At 55.3% G+C, this 21,136-nt stretch overlaps 1 protein-coding gene across 1 annotated transcript in view; it reads left to right on the top strand.

Annotated features, from left to right (window-relative positions):
- Positions 1-16,517, top strand: part of LRFN1 (leucine rich repeat and fibronectin type III domain containing 1) — a 55,824-nt gene extending 39,307 nt beyond the window's left edge. The window contains exons 3-4 of the mRNA XM_077840538.1: positions 7,728-9,136; positions 14,178-16,517. Of these exons, the coding sequence (XP_077696664.1) occupies positions 7,761-9,136; positions 14,178-15,003 (2,202 nt within the window). The 5' untranslated portion in view covers positions 7,728-7,760 and the 3' untranslated portion in view covers positions 15,004-16,517. The remainder of the gene's footprint in view (positions 1-7,727; positions 9,137-14,177) is intronic.
- Positions 16,518-21,136: the final 4,619 nt, after the last annotated feature.

Raw genomic sequence — 21,136 nt, 5'->3', positions numbered from 1 at the left:
TTAGTTAAACCCTTTGTGGACGCTCTGATTCAGAATTAAAGGGGCCTTAATTCTGTTTAGCTTTATTCAATTCCAAAGCTGCTCCTCGGGGAGGAGCCTTTTGTGCCATCATGGAGAATTCATCCACCCCCCCCACCCCCGCCCCAGGCTGATGTCTGTGGTATAGGGCCTATGAAATGTAGTCCGCTTCCATCCATCGGGGGACAGCTCCCTCTCCCTCCTCTGCCTCGTTACTCCACTCGCTGGTATATTACAGGATTGTATTATCATGCTTACAGGGTTAGTGCCCATGCCACTGTGCGGAGCAGCTAGCTTCCACTTCTAGCTCGTTAGGCCTTGTGAAAAATTAATGGTCCTATCTCCAGGGCTCAGGGCTGCAGACAGCTGTATGGGCCGGAGAGGGGGCGCACCCCACTCTATCAATGGAAGGGTCGGGAAGCCAGGCTGGGTAGAGCAGGGGGTGCTGGGAGTCAGGACACCTGGGTTCTGTTCCTAAATATAGCCCCTGAGAACAGCTGGTGAGGAGGAGGGTGCTTCTGTCCCAGCTCCTCCATAAACAGAGGCGTCAGTGCGGCGGGGCTGTGAACGTGGGCCGGCTAAGATGTGTGTCTAAATGAGCGCCCACGGCTGTGTCCCTGCTGTGCCATCCATTGGCATGGAGCAGCTACCCCCTGTAACGATGCCTGTTCTGGCAGGACCCAACTGAGAGTGCCAATTCTGGACAAATTGCTTCAAGCCGGGCAGTTACAGCCCGAGGCTGGGGTTTTTCCACCTCTAAGGCAAACCAAACCAGCCAGACAGAGAAGACTTTGGTTTTACCCCACTGGCTGACCACAAGTCACACAAGCAATTCCCTTAGACACTCCAGTTTCCCAGTATGACCACCAGTGCCACTCGTTATGGGGACAAATGGTTATGAAAACCAACACCCCAGTAAAAGAATCTCGATCCCAAAGGACCAAGCCCCAGACCCAGGTCAATATACAAGTTAGATCTTACTCACAAATCACGCTGTTGCCCGTCCTTTAAAATCTAAAATCTAGAGGTTTATTCATAAAAGGAAAAAGATACAGATGAGAGCGAGAATTGGTTACATGAAATCAATTCCATACAGTCCTGGCCAAGTTCTTGGTTCAGGCTTGTCGCAGGGATGGAATAAACGGCAGGTTCAGATCCAGTCTCTGGAGTCCATCCACAGCTGGGATGGGTCTTTCAGTCCTTGGTTCAAAGTTTCAGCGTAGCAAAGTCCCTCCAGAGGTCAGAAGCAGGATTGAAGACAAGATGGAGGAGCTGCAGAAGCCTTTTATAGTCTCTTGCCATGTGGTCTTTCTTTCTTTGTCCCAAAGACAAGCTGCCCAGCACACGGCCTGGAAAAACCTCCGAGTTCTGTCCACAGGCAGGTCCCTGCACACCTTGCTGAGTCCCCAGGCGTGTCTGCCTTCTCTCAGTGGGTCCGTTGTACAGTTGATGGTCCTTAATGGGCCATCCAGCAGGCTAGGCAGAGCTGAGACCAACTTGTCTGGGGTGTCCCCCAGAAGCAGAGCACAAGTTTGAAATACAGACAGTCTAGAACCAATACTTATATCTTTAAATACAAAAATGATACATGCCCTACACGTCATCATAACCAGCCAACCATGACCTTGTCTTAGACACTTTATCTGACCCCCTTTATACAAGATCTGGTGCCACTACAGGACCTTGGTTGCAACAGTGTTCTATACGGTCCCAGTTCAAGTCAATAACGTCACACCCCCGTCTGGGAATTGTCTGCGGGGGTAGAAGAGGGCCTGGATGGACCCCAATAGAGGCACAGCCCCTCAGCACTGCCGGGCCTAGGGCGGGGTTATGCCAGCAGAAAGGCATGGATGGCTCTTGTTTGACACGCAGACCTCCATCACGGCATTTGTAACACCCCGCCACAATAGCAGCCAACCGTGCGCTATGCAACTCGTACCCCCCCACCACAATAAAAGCTCCATTGATGCTCTTTCTGTACCTACCCCCCCCGCCCCCACAGCCCCGTAATGGGGCAGTGTGCTGGGGTAGCCAGCCATGTACAGTCTGCTGTACCTGCTGTCTGCCAGCCTAAGAGCCAGGACTCATTGGGATTTCAGCCAGCCTGAGAAATGTCTGGGCCCCACCAAAGGGCAGAGAACGCAGGGGGGCGGGGGCACGAACTATGGGGAGTAAGTGGTGCTGGTCTGGGGGGAGGGGCTCCTGGGAGTCAGGGCTCGGCCCCGGCGTGGGAACGGGAGTCCGGGAGGTGGGTGAAGAGGCATCTGAGCCGGGTGGAGGAACTGACTGTTTGTTTGCCTGGCCTGTCATCCTAGGAGGGGATTTCACGCTGAGAGTGACCTGGGAAAGACCAAACACCTGGGGGAGGGGAAACGGAGGCAGGGCGTGCCTGCCCCGCCAGGCTTGGCCAGCAGGGGGTGCACCATGGCAGCTGAGCTTGTGACACCCCCACCATAGTAAAAGTCCCAGCCATGCCCTCTGTAGCTCCTATCTTCCCCCCATGATAAGGTGCTGGGAGGGGGCACTCGGATTAGCGGGGTCTGGCTCCCAGTCGTGGGGAGGGGCTGTGGCTGACCAGCTGAGCTTAGCAGGGCAGTGGCTGTAGCCTCTTCCCCCGCCCTCCATTTCTCTCTCTTCCCTGCCATTTCTCTCTCGCTCGGTGTAATTGAGTCTCTTCTCCTTGGGGAGAGAAAGAGAGATACAGGCTCAGAGCCGGCCGCTGACTTCGATCCACATCTGCCTGGCAACAGCAGGGGTTGTTTTCGTCCGCACACAGGGGCGGTGTTCTAGGGTTTAGATCGGGGTCGGGCAGGAAGCCAGGATTCCTGGGTTCTATTCCTGGCTCTGGGAGGGGAGTGGGGTCTAGTGGTTAGAGCAGTGGGGGCTGGGAGCCAGGATGCCTGGGTTCTATCCCTGGTTCTGAGGAGGGGAGGTCTGGTTGGTTAGAGCTAGGGGGCTGGGAGCCAGGACTCCTGGGTTCTATCCCTGGCTCTGGGGTGTGGGGTCTGGTTGGTTAGAGCTGGGGGGACTGGAAGCCAGGACTCCTGGGTTCTATCCCTGGCTCTGGGAGGGGAGTGGGGTCTAGTGGTTAGAGCAGGGGGGCTGGAAGCCAGGACTCCTGGGTTCTATCCCCAGCTCTGGGAGGGGAGTGGCATGTAGAGGTTTGAACCAAGCTAACTGGCTGTCGGGACTCCTGAGTTGCATTCTGGTCTTTCGTGAAACTGCTCGGCATTAAGCAGCTGCTTGAGAGCGGCAGGATGGCGCCAGACTTAGGGCACTAGTGTCTCGGCTTTCCCACTGATGCGCCTCCTTGAGCAGCCGCTCCATGCCTCAGTTTCCCCATCAGTACAATGGTGTTCCTGTGGGGATGGGGTAGTGTGAATAAATACACTGCAGCCTGGGAGGTGCTCAGATACTGCAATGATGAGGAGCAGAGGCTCTTACTCATGTCTCGGGTGTGTGACTCCTCTTAGGACGGCAGCTCCCCACGGGGGTTAAAAACGTGGTGGGGGTGGTGGGATTGTAGGGTATAACGAGCGTTGCTTTCCCCTTTATAAAACACTGAACCATAACGACTCAGGTCCCTCCCTCCATTGCAGTTCGTATGGTGCTTTCTTCCCCCCGCCCCTCAAATTGCCTGTGAAACAAGATCATGGTACAGACAGCGGGGACTAGGAATTAGCCCCCCAGTTCTCAAATCGCAGCCAGTTGGAGCGGGGTGGTCAGTGTGTGACTGAGGGTGAAACTTTCCCCGTCACCTGTGTTGGATTATTATTAAGTGTAGCACCTAAAAGCCCCGGCTATGAGTAGGGTGGGGGGTCCCCCTTCGGGCCGGGCGCTGTGTCAGACCCCGGCCATGACTGGGGAGTCCCCCGTCAGGCCAGGTGCTGTGCCAGATGCCAGCCGAGATCAGACGGGGTCCCCTGTCAGGCTGGGTGCTGCACAGACCCCAAGTGAGAGACAATCCCTGCCCCCAAAGTGCTCACGGTCTTGACAGCTAAAGACTGAGTGGGGAAACTGAGGCAGAGAGTGGCGAGATGACCTGCCCAAGCTCACCCAGCAGAGAAGTGACAGAGACCAGACTGATTTAGTTGGGGTTGGTCCTGCTTTGAGCAGGGGATTGGACTAGGTGACCTCCTGAGGTTTCTTCCAACCCTAATCTTCTCTGATTCTATGACTGGAACCAGGGTACTGAGCATTTCTGCACTGGGTCACAATTTCTCTCAAGTGTAACCTTATTCCACAGCAGCTGCTTGGCCCAGTGTGAAGAGGATGGGACAGGCACGCAGGATGCCTGGGTTCTAATGCTGGCTCTTCTGCTGACTCGCTGCTCGCTACTCTTTCTGTGCCTCAGTTTCCCCAACTTGCAAAATGGAGATGCTGGTGGCAATCTCCTTGGTCAAGGAGATGAGAGCCTACGGTTTGCAGTGGGGCTCCCCTTAGTTTGGTGGGGGTGGATCTGGAAGTTCGTAGATACCCCCATGTGCCAGGCTAGGTGCTTGCAAAGACACCCCCTGCCCCCCGAGGCTTGCGTCTCCAAGGAAAGGCTGGTAACATGACGAGGCCTGCTTGGCAGTGGCCTCACCATGCTGGGGATCTACAGCTGGGTGGCTGAGATCTCCCTGGCCAGGAGTGTGAGGAGCGGACTTCACAGATGCAGCCAGCCAGGTATGAGAGTCAGGTACCCCTTTACCCGGCCATGGTGCCATCTGGCTGGGAGATGCACTGTGGGGTGTGGGCATGAGGACGGGGGTGCTCAGGGACAGCGGGGCCAGGCTGAGGACCTAGAGGGACGGATGGCGTGAAGGAGTGGAGGGGACAGGCTTGTTGCAATCGCCAGAGATTCTGTGATGAGTTTCCAGGCCTCTGCTTTGTGGAGTGAGGGCGGGGGGAGATTCTGGAGCTGGGGGAGACTGGGGTGGGTCCCAGCTACCGCAGTCCCAGTCTCTTCCAGGAGGGGGCGCTGACTCTGATTCAGCCCAGGACAGGGGACTGGCTGGCTCAGGGAATGGTGGGCCTTTAGGAGGCGCCGGCTCTGAGCCTGGGGAGCCCATGGGGGCCAGGGCCGTGTTTGAGCCCCCACGTGTTGGAGCCGGCTCCATCTCCGGGGCCCGGTTCAATGCCGTCACACTCGGCTGCTCCGGATAAAAGTCACATTGCAGCTGTCAGCCGCGATCCCGTCACCAGCCTGCCTGCCAGGGTGCAGGCTGACAGCGCAGCGCTGGGCCGCGACTAGACGCTTGGGGGTGGGGTGGGGGGAATACTGATGGGTCAAAGCCGCCCTCCCCCCGATGGAGACAGGATGAGAGGCGAGCCAGGTCCCTGAGTGCGGCTGCTTCTCATTGCCCTGGGAGTTTGCATCAGCCACCCACGCTCCTACTGGGCACCTGAAAGTCACTGGAGAGAGATTGTGTGAGGATATTGGGATACGTGCCTAGAGCATGTTTTTGGGGGGGTCTCCCAGGGTGAGGGTGTGTGCATGCCTCCAGAGGAAGGGTAAGAACCCCACAGTAGCAGATGGGGGACAATCTGCCCCCCACATTCGGGCTCGTGCTGGTCTCTATTAGCCAGAGAGCGGCGTAAACCCGGGAGAAGCTGTTTCCTTGTCAGCATGAGCTGTTCTAATCCCGGCTAGTCTTCATATCTGAGCCATGAGCAATCCCTCCCTGAATCCTGACCTGGGTGGGATTCTTGTGGCTGTGAGTTCCACAGGCCAATGGCGTGGCATGTGGAAAGGGACTGGCTTTGAATTTGTCCCCTTTCTGCCCAACATCCCTTCGCCCTTGGGTGACGAGAGGGGGTGAGCTGAAGCTCCTAATCACCCTTCTCCGCCCCCCCACCCCCTCGTGGTTTTGTAGGCATCAGTCCTGTCCCTATTTGTCCCTCATGTCAGGGAGTTAACATCTATTTCAGAGAAATGTGAGCAGCGGTGTGACAGGAGGGCTGCACTTGTCCGGAGATCCAACAGTTCTTCCCCACCCCGACAGCCTTGTGAAAAATAGGGGAAACTAAGGCACACATAGGCTTCATAAAAATATGATAGAAAATTCTCACTTTGTCACAGTCCATTGCCCCAGACGTGGGGGAGGTGGGAGACACTCTCTGAAGCGGCTTGGTGAGAGGAATCAAGCCACACCCAAGGCTGAAGAGCATAGTGGGGAAACTGAGGCACTGTGTCTGGGCCACAAGGAACCTTGGATTTGAGGATCTGAAGGTTTCCCAGTTGTTCCTGTTCAAGGGTTTTCTGAAGGGGTGGGGGAGATTTTTTTTTTAATGGTGTCTTCACCTCTGATCGTTGACTGGTCTCAAGGCAATTCTATTATTAGGTAGATGACAGTGGTGTGTAGAGGGCCTGACCAAGATTGTTTGTGCTGGGCGGTGACTGAGATTGGGGGGGCAGAGGGGGGGTTGCATTTGTGCACAAAGATCAGCAAATGTCTGTGCCAACGGTGAATTGGGGGGAACACGGGGGCTGAAAGGAACACCCCAGCCCACAGGCCCGTGATTAGAAATGGAATTTTGCCCGCTGTATGGACTGATTGATGCCCCAGGACAGGATATCCGGGCAGGTCAAACTAGACTATCATACCTGGCTTTTCAGACGTTCAAATCTATGAAAAAGGGAGGGAGGGGAGGGGTGATTTTTTCATTTTTTTTTCTGTTTTTGGAGATAGAAATTTTCCAAAAATGATTTTTTTTCACCAAATGATGGGATATTCTCCCCCCCCCCAATAAAAATAAAGTTTCTTTGTTTCTTTTTTTTAAAATCCCTTGTTTGAAAATGTCTCATTTTTGGAAAATGGCAAACTGTGCAAAATTTAAAAAAACAACAACCCCCAGCAAACCACAAACAACTGGCCAATAAAACAAAACAAAACAAAAAACCCTTCCAGGTGGGGGGAGGGGAAATGAGGGGGGGGGGGTTGGAAAATTCCAAGGAAATCAAGCATGAGGAAGCAACCCAGTGGGTGTTGGCCGCGTTGTCACCTCTCATGCTTTTATCCCAAGCCTGGCGATGCCTGGTGTTTTTCCTTCAATCGCCAGCTCCCGGAGGCATGAGATCCTGTAAGGATTTAAGCTTTCATTTAAAAATAAGTAAGTTGGTGGTGGCCGAGAAAAACTTGGCAACGGGACCCCTAACGTCTCAAAAACCAGGAGGCGACTCACAAAAAGGATCTGCTCTGAAGCTTCGCTTAGGGTAAACCCTCGTGATTTTCGAGCAAGATCTCACGATTTCTCTAGGGGCATGACTCACGATTTCCCACTCCTGGTGACGTTGGGATGCAGCTAGCCACAAAAAGATCCAGGCAGTATCCGTTGGGGGCCCCTTTTTTTTAAGATGATGTCCCCAGAGGGGTCCGTCGGTCACAGGAATCGAACTGGGGGGGGGGTCTCACAGCTCCACAAGCTGGGGGGGGGGGCACTTGGGCGGGACCTCTGCCATCTGAGCTTTAGAATCCAGAGTGGAGCACAGGGGCTGTTTTATACAAAGATCCTTTGCGCGGCAGTGAGATGCAGCTGTCTCTGGGGTGGGACACGGAGGCTGTTTATACAGGGATCCCTCACCCAGCGCTGAGACGGAGCTGCCCCGAGGGAATGGGCTGCAGCCGCCTGAATGCTTAGACTGGCTAGTAGAGGGGGCCAGCGCTTGGGAAGCCATTTGCCGCTGTTGGTTTGTCACCAATGATTTTTGTGCCTCTTGCCCGCAGAGCCCGGGCAGGGAGGAAGCAAGGGCCAGTACCATGGAAAAACTCCTCCTGCCCCTTTTGATGCTTGGCACCATGGCGAACAGTCAGCACTGCCCCGGCCGCTGCATCTGCCAGAACATCTCGCCCACCCTGACCATGTTGTGTGCCAAGACGGGGCTGCTCTTCGTGCCGCCATCCATCGACCGGCGCACGGTGGAGCTGCGGCTGACGGACAACTTCATCACCATCATCCGGCGCAAGGATTTCTCCAACATGACCAACCTGGTGCACCTGACCCTCTCCCGGAACACCATCAGCCAGGTGATGCCCTACGCCTTCTCCGACCTGCGGGCCTTGCGCGCCTTGCATATGAACAGCAACCGGCTGGCCTCCCTCCGCAACGAGCACTTCAAAGGCCTGGGCAACCTCCGGCACCTCATCCTGGGCAACAACCAGATCAGCAACATCCAGCCGGCCTCCTTCGACGAGTTCCTGGCCACCGTGGAGGACCTGGATTTGTCCTACAACAACCTGGAGACGCTGCCGTGGGAGGCCATCGGGCAGATGGTCAGTCTGAACACCCTGACCCTGGATCACAACCTCATCGACCATATCGCCGAGGGCACCTTCTCCCAGCTCCACAAGCTGGTGCGTTTGGACATGACCTCCAACCGGCTGCAGAAGCTGCCCCCGGACAACCTCTTCCTCCGGGCTCAGGTGCTGGCGAACGTCCGGGGCTCCCACCCGTCCACCTTGACCATCAGCTTCGGAGGCAACCCCTTGCATTGCAACTGCGAGCTGCTCTGGCTCCGGCGCCTGACGCGGGAGGACGACCTGGAGACCTGCGCCTCTCCCGAGCACCTGATGGATAAGTACTTCTGGTCCATCCCCGAGGAGGAGTTCATCTGCGAGCAGCCCCTCATCACACGCCAGTATTCCTCCAAGGCCTTCGTCATGGAGGGCCAGGGAGTCAGCCTCAAGTGCAAGGCGGTGGGAGACCCCGACCCCTCCATCCACTGGATCGCGCCCGACGGCAAGATGATCCACAACACCACCCGCGCCACTGTCCACGACAACGGCACGCTGGAGGTGCACATCACCACGCTCAAGGACAACGGGGTCTTCACCTGCATCGCATCCAATGCCGCCGGCGAAGCTACCGCCCCCGTGGAGGTCTGCATCGTGCCGCTGCCCTTGCTGGTCAACAACACGGGCCACATGAAGGAGCCCGACCCCGGCTCGTCCGACATCACCACCTCCGCCAAGTCGGGTGCCAACGACACCAAGAACCACCTGGAGAAGAAGATTGTGGCGGCTGAGCTCACCTCCACCTCGGTGGTGATCCACTGGCCCTCGGAGCGGCACATTCCCGGCATCCGCATGTACCAGATTCAGTATAACAGCTCCCTGGATGACTCGCTGGTGTACAGGTGAGGGCTGGGCTGGCGGATGGAGTCCATGGGCCATCAGCAGGGCTGGAACCAGGGGCATTAGAAGCAGGTGCTTAAGAAGAGCCACTGGTGGCAGTAGTAGGTTGTTGTCCTCTTAATAGCACCCCCAGCTTGATGATGGATGGTGTCCATGGGCCATCAGCAGGGCTGGAACCGTGGGCATTAGAAGCAGGTGCTAAGGAAGAGTCACTGGTGGCAGTAGTAGGTTGTTATCCTCTTAATAGCACCCCCAGCTTGTACGCACCACTTAACGAGTGGGCGATGCACCAGGTGTAACTGAAGCCTGGCCTCTCTCATCCCCGGGTAGCCCCACTGGCCTCAGTGCAGCCAGAGGCAGAGGAAGGGTAGGAGAGGGGCCGGATATGGACAGACTCTGCTCACTAGCTCCCAGCCTGCACTGCCCTGTGGGGGTCTCTCTCAGTTCTGCCCTTGGGGAAATTCTGGGGGAAGCATCACAGCCATGAAACTGGCTGGAAATTTCCGTGGGTGGGGGATGCGGGGAGAGAGCTGTGGATCACCCCAATGCCAGGGCGAACCCAGGCCAGGAGCAGCAATGCTGCAGGGAAGGAGGGGGCAGGGCAGAGGGCTTTGAGCTCCAATTATCTGGCTCCATATAATTAGGTTTCCCAGAGTGACAGGTTCAAATCCCACCACCGCTGCCTCAATTTCCACAGCTTACAAGATGCTAAAGGTCTGGCACAGCTTTGCTTCAGATCCAAGCCTCTCTGCCCAAGATTCCCCCTTCCTTGTGCACCTGGCTGTCGCCCTCCACCCCAGAGGTGGCTGCTTTCCAGTAGCGCGATCCTGGCTAGCCTTGGGCTTTGGGGTGAATGGCAACCGAACCCTTTGGTCATCACCAGTAGCAAGCCTGGCCACGCGGCTGGAATCTGTTTCAGGGGATGGCGGGGTTTCCAGTCCAGCGAGGTGCAGAAGCCGGGCCCTGTGACTCCATTCCTGGGTGGGATTACCAACTGCTGGGTCAGCAGGGTGTGGGAGCGGGAGGCAGGGGGCATAGGGCAGGGAGTTAATGGAGGGAAATTACAAAGGGGTAATGGCTCCCTCTGCAGCCTTTGAAAACAGGGACAGCGGAGAGTGTGTGTCTGTGTTATAAGCCATTGCTCATTGCTTAGTGTGTGTGTGAGCCATTACCCTGTGTGGGTGTGTCTGTGCGTTATAAGCCATTTCTCAATGTGTGTGAGCTCCCCAGTGTGTGTGCATGCATGTGAGCCACTACTGTGCACACACGTGTTTTGTGACACTCTTGTGTGTGTGACATTACTCTCTGTGCGTAGGTAAGTGCAGGAGTTGCTCCCCCTGCTGCTGAGATGCAGCCGCCTTTGGGGTGGGGCATCACAACTCTTTATACAAAGATCCTGTGCTCAGCCGTGAGATGCAGCTGCCTCTAGGGTGAGGCACGGGGGCTGTCACGGACCACAAGTAGAGCTGTACAAATAACAGATTTTTTGGTTTGCTGGCAGGTTCCAAAAAATTTGGGGGTGGGGGTGGGGAATTGATTCCGGACCAACTGAAATTAAAATGTGTTTTGAATTTTTCAGCAAACCAAAAAAATCATGGCCGGTCAAAGAAACCATTTTCTTTCAAAAGGGAGGGCTTCTTATTGTAGGTTTTAAATTTGGCAGAAATTTTCAAGCGAAAGGTCAAAAAAGAAAAGACAATTATAGCCTCTTCGGAATTATTATTACTACTTCGCGGATGTTCAGGACACAAACAGGCCGGCGAAACTGGCCGAAACCCAGCACTCCCCTGAACCTGAATTTTTTATTGCTATTAGGTGATTATGGTAGCACTGAAGGTCCCAGCCCATAACTAGGCCTCCCATTGTGCCAGGCGCTGTACATTTTATTACTATTAGGTGTATTATGAACATAAGAACATAAGAACGACCAGACCCAAAGGTCCATCAAGCCCAATATCCTGTCTTCCGACAGTGGCCAGTGCCAGGTGTCCCAGAGGGAATGAACAGACAGGTTATCATCAAGTGATCCAGCCCCTATCGCCCATTCCCAGCTTCTGGCAAACAGAGGCTTGGGATACCGTCCCTGCCCATTCTGGCTAATAGCTATTGATGGACCTATCCCCCATGAATCTATCTAACTCCCTTTTGAACCCCGTCATAGTATTGGCCTTCACAACACCCTCTGGCAAGGAGTTCCACAGGTTGACAGTGTGTTGCGTGAAAAAATACTTTCTTGTGTTTATTTTAAACCTGCTGCCTATTAATTTAATTTGATGGCCCCTTGTTCTTGCATTATGAGGAGGAGTAAATAACACTTCCTGATTTACTTTCTCTACACCACTCGTGATTTTATAGACCTCTATCACATCCCCCCTTAGTCGCCTCTTTTCCAAGCTGAAAAGTCCCAGTCTTATTGATCTCTCCTCATACAGAAGCTGTTCCATCCCCCTAATCATTTTTGTTGCCCTTTTCTGAACCTTTTCCAATTCTAATATATCTCTTTTGAGATGGGGCGACCACATCTGCATGCAGGATTCAAGGTGTGGGCAAACCATGGATTTATATAGAGGCAACATGATATTTTCTGTCCTATTCTCTCTCCCTTTCCTGATGATTCCCAACATCCTGTTGGCTTTTTCGATGGCCGCTGCACATTGAGTGGATGTTTTCAGAGAACTCTCCACACTGACTCCAAGATCTCTTTCTGGGGTCGTAACAGCTCATTTAGACCCCATCATTGTATATGTAGAGTTGGGATTACACTTTCCAGTGTGCATTACTTTGCATTTATCAACATTAAATTTCATCTGCCATTTTGTTGCTCAGTCCCCCAGTTTTGAGAGATCCTTTTGTAGCTCTTCGCACTCTGCCTGGGACTTAACTATCTTCAGTAGTTTTGTATCATCTGCAAATTTTGCCACCTCACTGTTTACCCGTTTTCCCAGATCATTTATGAATATGTTGAATAGGACTGGGCCCAGTACAGACCCCTGGAGGACACCACTATTTACCTCTCTCCATTCTGAAAACTGACCATTTATTCCCACCCTTTGTTTCCTGTCTTTTAACCAGTTACCGATCCATGAGAGCACCTGCCCTCTTATCCCATGACTGCTTATTTTGCTTAAGAGCGTTTGGTGAGGGACCTTGTCAAAGGCTTTCTGAAAATCTAAATACACTATATACACTGGATCTCCTTTGTCCACATGCTTGTTGACCCCCTCAAAGAATTCTAGTAGACTGGTGAGGCCTGATTTCCCTAAACAAAAACCATGTTGACTATTTCCCAACAAATTAGGTTCATCTCTGTGTCTGACAATTTTGTTCTTTACTGTAGTTTCAGCCAGTTTGCTCAGTACTGAAGTCAGGTTTACCAGCCCGTAGTTGCCGGGATCACCTCTGGAGCCCTTCTTAAAAATTGGCGTCACATTAGCTACCCTCCAGTCGTCTGGTACAGAAGCTGATTTAAATGATAGGTTACAGATGACAGTTAATGTCAGGGTAGTGATCAATGGCTCCATGTCTAGTTGGCAGCCGGTATCAAGTGGAGTGCCCCAAGGGTCGGTCCTGGGGCCGGTTTTGTTCAATATCTTCATAAATGATCTGGAGGATGGTGTGGATTGCACTCTGAGCAAATTTGCGGATGATACTAAACTGGGAGGAGTGGTAGATACGCTGGAGGGGAGGGATAGGATACAGAAGGACCTAGACAAATTGGAGGATTGGGCCAAAAGAAATCTGATGAGGTTCAATAAGGATAAGTGCAGGGTCCTGCACTTAGGATGGAAGAATCCAATGCACCGCTACAGACTAGGGGCCGAATGGCTAGGCAGCAGTTCTGCAGAAAAGGACCTAGGGGTGACAGTGGACGAGAAGCTGGATATGAGTCAGCAGTGTGCCCTTGTTGCCAAGAAGGCCAATGGCATTTTGGGATGTATAAGTAGGGGCATAGCAAGCAGATCGAGGGACGTGATCGTTCCCCTCTATTCGACATTGGTGAGGCCTCATCTGGAGTACTGTGTCCAGTTTTGGGCCCCACACGACAAGGAGGATGTGGATAAATTGGAGAGAGTCCAGCGAAGGGCAACAAAAATGATTAGGGGTCTAGAACACATGACTTATGAGGAGAGGCTGAGGGAGCTGGGATTGTTTAGCCTGCAGAAGAGAAGAATGAGGGGGGATTTGATAGCTGCTTTCAACTACCTGAAAGGGGGTTCCAAAGAGGATGGCTCTAGACTGTTCTCAATGGTAGCAGATGACAGAAGGAGGAGTAATGGTCTCAAGTTGCAGTGGGGGAGGTTTAGATTGGATATTAGGAAAAACTTTTTCACTAAGAGGATGGTGAAACACTGGAATGCGTTACCTAGGGAGGTGGTAGAATCTCCTTCCTTAGAGGTTTTTAAGGTCAGGCTTGACAAAGCCCTGGCTGGGATGATTTAACTGGGAATTGGTCCTGCTTCGAGCAGGGGGTTGGACTAGATGACCTTCAGGGGTCCCTTCCAACCCTGATATTCTATGATTCTAGGAGTCCTAGTTGTGGGCCAGGGCCCTATTGTGCTAGGTGCTGTACATTTTATTGCTATTAGGTGTATTATGATAGCACCTAGGCACTCTAGTTATGGGGTTGGAGCCTTGGTTCTGCCCATAATACACCTAATAGCAATAAAATGTACATTACGGCAGCACGGAAGGTCCTGCCCCATAAATAGAGTGCCTAGGTGCTACCGTAGCACCCCTAATAGTGATAAAATGTACAGCACCTTGCACAATGGGGTCCTAGCCCATAACTAGGGGTCCTGTTGTGCCAGGAGCTGTACATTTTATCACTATTAGGGGGTGTCACAGTAGCACCTGGCACTCTTAGTTATGGGCCAGGACCCTACGGCGCAAGATGTTGTACAAACACAGAGCAGGAAGATGGTCACTACCCCAGAGAGCTTTATGAGGTTAGGGTTATATCCCTAGGATGTGCCAGGGGGCTGAGGCCTGGGCTACGGGGCAAGGGGCTGTCCCAGCAATTAACCGGTGTCTCCCCTCTCCCAGGATGATCCCCCCGTCCAGCCGGGCCTTCCTGGTGAACGACCTAGCGGCGGGGCGGGCCTACGACCTGTGTGTGCTGGCCGTCTACGACGACGGGGTGACGGCGCTGACGGCCACCAGGGTGGTGGGCTGCGTCCAGTTCACCACGGAGGGCGAGACGGCCCAGTGCCACGCCCTGCACACCCAGTTCCTGGGCGGCACCATGATCATCATCATCGGCGGGATCATCGTCGCCTCCGTCCTGGTCTTCATCATCATCCTCATGATCCGCTACAAGGTCCACGGTGGGCACGAGGGGCCCAAGAAAGCCAAGGTCAGCAATGTCTACTCCCAGACCAACGGCGGGCAGCCCCCGGCCTCCAAGCCCGCCGAGGACAAATACGAGACCTTCCAGGAGGCGAGGCCTAAGGAGGCGGGGCCTATGGAGGCGGAGCCCAAGAAGGACACGCCCGTCACCCCCGAACCGGACAAGAGAGACCCCAAGCCAGGTGCAGACCTCCAGACTGTGGCCCTGCTGTCCTCGGAGGAGGGCCAGCCCGAAAGCAGCGTGACCAGCTCCTTGGGTCTCCTCCGGGACAGTGGGCCGGGCGGCCAGCACCGGGCCACGCTGGGCAGCGTGGGCCTCTTTCCCCGGGAGCTGTCGAGGACTCACCACCACCGTCACTCCTTCGACGGGGACTATTCTCTGTTTCAGAGCCACAGCTACCCGCGCCGGGCACGGACAAAACGGCACATGTCCACGTCCCAGCTGAACGCGGAGGGCTGCCCGCTGAGCCAACGCCGGGTCACCTTCAGCAGCACCGAGTGGATGCTGGAGAGCACCGTCTGAGACGGGCCCCGGGGCGGGCTGCGGGGGTGGCAATTTCGTCGGGCCCACGGGGCGCACGACCAGTTCCCCGGGGGCTTGGAGGGGACGGCTCCGGTTTCACCCACCCGCCCCAGACGGGGGGGGTCCTGCGCCGATCCCGCCGACGCCGGCTCTCTTCCGCTGCGGTGCCTTAAAGAGCGGAGACGGAGGACGGAGACTGAAAACACCACCCGACGGACGGAGCGAACGCAAGCATTTGGGCAAGGAGGGGATGGTCCGGCTGCAGGGAGAGGAAGGAGTGTGGGGGGCTGTTTCCAGAGACCCCCTCCACCCCATCTGCGCCGGGCGGCAGGGGAAGGACAGAGCAGGACTAGCAAAGACAAATGCACAGATGACACGAAATTACAAAGATCCTTTTACCTTGAGTAAATCTTTATGCATTAATAACTGTCCGGGATGGGGGAGGGAGCAGAGTTTAGTTCCAAAATAAACCTATTTCCCCCTGCCCCCCCCCAAGTGTTTCTGGGAAGGGGGCGACAGGCACCTGCTCCCCGACACAGACTGTGGGGGGCCTATTTATTGTATCTGGCTGGTCTAGATCATTTTCTGTGTTCAGTGTATTCAGTATCGAAAAAGTCATCGCCCTTTTCCCTGTTATTCCAAACTGTACCCCATTCTAGCAAACTCCCCCCTACACCCCGTGCCCTCCCCTTCCATCCACCCCAGCCCCCCAGCAGTACCCCATTCCCCCACCATCCCTCCACAACCTGCCCAGCCCCTAGAGCCATCCCCCACCATCTCTCCCAGCCCCCCAGCAGTACCCCATTCCCCATCCTTCCCCCAACCTCCCCAGCTGTACCCCATCCCCCATCCATCCCCCCACCCCCACAGCTGTACCCCATTCCTCTCCATCCACCCAGCCCCCACAGTGGTACCCCATTCCCCATCCTTCCCCCAACCTCCCCAGCTGTACCCCATTCCCCATCCATCCACCCAGCCCCTGCCAGTGGTACCCCATTCATCATCCTTTTCCCAACCTCCACAGCTGTACCCCATTCCTCTCCATCCACCCCAGCTCCCACAGCTGTACCCCATCCCTCATCCATCCCCCCACCCCATAGCTGTACCCCATTCCTTTCCATCCCCCCATCCCCCACAGTGGTACCCCATTCCCCATCCTTCCCCCAACCTCCGCAGCTGTACCCCATTCACTTCCATCCACCCAGCTCCCACAGCTGTACCCCATTCCTCTCCATCCACCCCAGCTCCCACAGCTGTAACCCATTCCCCATCCATCCCCTAACCCCTCCACCGTACCCCATTTCCCATCATCCTTCCCCCATCATGACTTTTTAAAAGGAAAATGCTGTTTGAGTATCGAACACAAGTTTTTACATTAAAAACCTGTGCCCTCTGCCCCCTGAACCTCCTTATTTCCTCATCCCTCCTCGATCCCTCTCCCCCCCACTGTCCCCTTTTGGGGCATGGCCCCCCCTTTTCAGGAGGTGATTAAAACCTTTTATGTGTGAACTGCAGCGGGGTCTGGCCTGTGTCTGTCGTGTCAGGGGTGGGGGCTGGAGGCAGAGTGGGGGGGGGCAGGCGCAGAGAGCAAGGCGGGGGAGGGGATGGGGGTGGTGCCCAGACAGGGCGAGGGGGGGCACAGATGGCAAAGGTGGGCGTCGGAGAGCAGGAGTCTGAGGGCAAATCCATCAGTGGTGTGGGGGTGACGAGAGACCAGCTGGGATCCAGGCAGGTTGGGGGCAGGGGGTAACCTCGGTGCTGGGGGGCTACAGGTGGGCACTGAGGCCTTTGGGGCTATGGAAGTATATGCAAATGTTACTAATTAACAAGCCCAAGAGCTGAGCAAAGAGGGGAGGGCGGAGCCGGTTCTTTTGGACCCTGTTGGCTACATCGTTTGCTGCCCATCTCGCGACCCACCGGCTCCGGTCCCGTCCTGCCCGCCTGGCGGAGACAGGATGAGCCCAGAACGGCACGTCCATGAACATGGAATTAGTAGCCGGAAGGGCCCTCCCCGCATAGCCAATGCCCCTGCCCCACTCTGCACATCGCCCCCTGCTGGGACAGGCCAGCACTGGAGCAGCTGGGAGCTCCCCCCACACCCAGCTCTTGCCCCACTCCCCACAGCGCCCCCTGCTGGGAGAGGCCAGGACTGCAGTAGCTGGGAGCTCCCCCCATAGCCAGTGCCCCTGCCCCACTCCCCACAGCGCCCCCTGCTGGGAGAGGCCAGGACTGCAGTAGCTGGGAGTCCCCCCACAGCTGCGTGTGGCTGGGCACTGACCCCGCTCGCTGGGCGCAGGGAAGCTGCTGGGGGCGGAAGATTGGTGGAGCCGGGGGGAGGTTGCCACGTTGAAGGAAGGGCCAGGAAGGTGCCCCTGGCCTGCGCGCCCGCCCCAGAACTCAGCCTCCCCTGGGCCGGGAAGGGGGCAGGGCACCGGGGACACCCTGTGAAATTACAGTCTCGGTGAAGATACAGCCGGTGAAGGGCAGAGCCGACGTGTGCGTGTGTGTGTGTGTGTGTGTGTGTGTGTCTGTGCTGATTGGGGGCTGTGTGTGTGTGTGTGTGTGTGTGTGTGTGTGTGTGTGTACTGATTGGGGGCAGTGTGTGTGTGTGTGTGTGTGTGTACCGATTGGGGCAGTGTGTGTGTGTGTGTGTGTCTACTGATTGGGGGCTGTGTGTATGTGTGTGTGTGTGTACCGATTGGGGCAGTGTGTGTGTGTGTGTGTGTGCTGATTGGGGGCTGTGTGTGTGTGTGTGTGTGTGTGTGTGTGTACCAATTGGGGCAGTGTGTGTGTGTGTGTGTGTGTGTACCGATTGGGGCAGTGTGTGTGTGTGTGTGTGTGTGTGTACCGACTGGGGCAGTGTGTGTGTGTGTGTGTGTGTGTGTGTACCGATTGGGGCAGTGTGTGTGTGTGTGTGTGTGTGTGTACTGATTGGGGGCAGTGTGTGTGTGTGTGTGTGTGTGTGTGTACCGATTGGGGGCAGTGTGTGTGTGTGTGTGTGTGTGTGTGTGTGTGTGTGTGTACTGATTGGGGCAGTGTGTGTGTGTGTGTGTGTGTGTGTACCGATTGGGGGCAGTGTGTGTGTGTGTGTGTGTGTGTGTGTGTACCGATTGGGGGCAGTGTGTGTGTGTGTGTGTGTGTGTGTACCGATTGGGGGCAGTGTGTGTGTGTGTATGTGTGCTGATTGGGGGCAGTGTGTGTGTGTGTGTGTGTGTGTACCGACTGGGGCAGTGTGTGTGTGTGTGTGTGTGTGTGTGTGTGTGTGTGCCGATTGGGGCAGTGTGTGTGTGTGTGTGTGTATGTACCGACTGGGGCAGTGTGTGTGTGTGTGTGTGTGTGTGTGTGTGTGTGTGTACCGATTGGGGGCAGTGTGTGTGTGTGTGTGTGTATGTACCGACTGGGGCAGTGTGTGTGTGTGTGTGTGTGTGTGTGTGTGTGCCGATTGGGGGCAGTGTGTGTGTGTGTCTTAGGAGTAGTGTTTGTGAGTTTCCCAGCACACAGGCAGTAGGGGATGCGTTGCACGGTGCTGATCAGCTCCTGCGTGTCCTGGGGGCTGTGTCAGCCAGCCAGGTTCTGCCCCGCTGGCCTGCCCAGCCTGTCCAGCTCTCAGCGCTGCCGTCACTCTCTCCCCCGCCCCCCAAGCCGCACGGGGCAGTGCCAGGCCGCAGAGCCCGGATGGCAGGCTGAGCGGCCGGAGCAGCTGGATGAGCAAGGCACGGGAGCTCCCCGGAGAGCCCAGCTCCTTGCATTTTATGGGACGCTGAGCAGTTCACTGAAGCCATTGGCAGATGCAACAAGAAGAGCTCCTACAACGTGCCTGTGAGTCAGTCTCTGATCTGGCCTTAATCCCGCCCCCCCACCGCCGCCCATCTTTCCCATAACTTTAGTCCAATCCACCCAGCTAACAACCCTTCTTGCTGTGAATTCTTTCTTCCCTTTTTTCCAATTGCTCATAACTTTCCCAAGTGTTTCCCATCCAGGCGGCAGGTTTCCACGCGCCGGGGTGGAAAGTTCGCAGGCAATCAGCCCGGCTGCTGATTTTTTGGGTTAGTCTAAAGAGAGACCCCCCCTGCCGCCCCCCAAAAAACCCCCACCCACACTACCATTGGAAAGACTTCCCTGGGTTCACTCAGAAGCGGCTGAGGACAAACGTCAAACTTGTCTTGTCTGGTAGATCTGACCAGGAAGATTAAAAAACAAGCCCAGCTTGGTAAGATATTTAGGTCACAAGACCCCAGCTCCTGGTCTTTTTTTGGGTCAGTGCAACCTGATGCGACCTCCGACATCTCAACATGACACCACCCCATTGTGATGTGACATTGTAACTTTTCGTTGGCTCAATGCACAGATGACTAATCCCTGATGAACTGGCTTTGACTAATTTCCAGGAAGTGAAATACAGGACTCAGTGTGACCCCTGTCTGGTTCTTTTATACGTTTGTGATGTCTTGGCGATTATGGGAAGGCCAAGAACAATTACCAGTGAGAAGCCAGTAAAAGAGATCAGATGCTTCCATGCAAATGAGCTAATTAGTATGCTAATGATGCACCATAATGAGCTCATTATTGTGGTAATTAGCTTGCTGTTATGCTAATGAGGGGCTACAGTAAGCACCTTGTTGCAATTAGCTTGTTATGATAAAGAGGCTCATTGTTATGTTAATGATTTGCCATGATAATTAACTTATTATGGAAACAAGCTCGTTATTATTATTATTATTGGCTTACCACCAATAGCTAAACCATGCCGGAAATGTATAAAATCTTCAAGAAATAATTAGCTGGCTCAGGGGGGCGGGGAATGGGATATAAGGCCTTTCCCCTCTAGGGGGAGCTGGCTGGAGGGGATGGGAATAAGTATTCCTGGGTTCTATTCCCATCTCCGTGAGGAGCATGCAATGGAGCTAGCAGGTCGGTGGGATCCTGGACTCCTGGGTTCCCCTCTGAGCAGGCACATTGCCTGGAGGAACCAGCTCAGTACCTGATGACCTGGGGGCCAATCCGTCCCTCCTGGCTGTGTGAGCAGAGAAAGGGCGTAGTCGGCTTGGGGGTGTGAGCGAAGGCCGCTGCGGAGAACAAACCGCAGGCGGAGCCCAGCGCTGCAGCCTGGATTAGGGCGAGGTGACGAAGACATGGAGCTCGAGGGAGATTTGGAAAGGCTGGTTTGGGGGATGCCCAGGGGCCATACGCCAGCAATGGCCCTTGAGCCCCAGCCAGCCACAAACCCCCAATGCCTGGCTGGAGCACCCTGTGGTCACGGGGCTGGCACTAGTGGGGTGGGAGGACACAGGCTCAGGCTCAAGAGAGTTTCCCATCAGAGCTGCTCCCTCTGACGCCTGGTCCCGTGACCTGACAATCAAGGGCTGCTACAGTGCGGCCTAGTGGACAGAGCACTGCACTCAGACTCAGCAGCATCTGCTCCTAGCGCTGCCACTGGCCTGCTGGGTGAACTTGTCCCTGTCCTGCTCCGTGCCTCAGTTTCCCCAGTGATAAAAGGGGGCTAATGATCCATTGTAAAGCGCTATGGATGCTCTAATCATAAGAGCCGGGGATTCTTACCGTCCTCCCACTTCCCACAGTCGCCCCCCCGCCCTGTCCTCCTGCTACTGTCCCCCAATGCATCACTTCCGACCCCTCCAATTACTGCGCCCCCTGCAGTGCCGTGGAAGTGTTGCAACTGTGTCGTTGGTCCCAGGGAAGCAGAGAGACAAGATGCCGCGAGGCAATGTCTCTTGCTGGCTCAGCAGCCGGCGGGGATGGAGACAAGAGTCCCGGTTTGCGCAGAGCTCGTCTGACACGCTGGGAAGGGCACGGGTTGGCTGGCATGCCGGAGGCATGGGGCTTCTACGTCGTGAGCTAATCAGCCAGGGGGCTGGTGCTGGACCAGGCTCAAATCATCCGTGGATCTGGGCCCGGTAACCCACCCGCCCCAGGGGGGTCACGGAAAGATCCTGGCCAGCTCGCCCAACCAAATGCTTCCCCGCAATGATCTGTCCTGACGGGAGAAGGGACCCCAGGAGCCGGGTGAGGGAAGGCAGGAGAAGAGACCTGGCTTCCCTAGGATCAAAGCTCAGTTCCCAACGGGGTGGCGATCTCGGCAGCGCGAGACCCAGCAGCCGGAAGTTCAAGCCAA

The sequence above is a fragment of the Eretmochelys imbricata genome, chromosome 23, assembly GCF_965152235.1.
Source record: "Eretmochelys imbricata isolate rEreImb1 chromosome 23, rEreImb1.hap1, whole genome shotgun sequence".
Taxonomy (NCBI): Eukaryota; Metazoa; Chordata; order Testudines; family Cheloniidae; genus Eretmochelys; species Eretmochelys imbricata.
The sequence above is the reverse complement of the archived record's forward strand: the minus strand, read 5'-3'. Positions and strand labels throughout refer to the sequence as shown.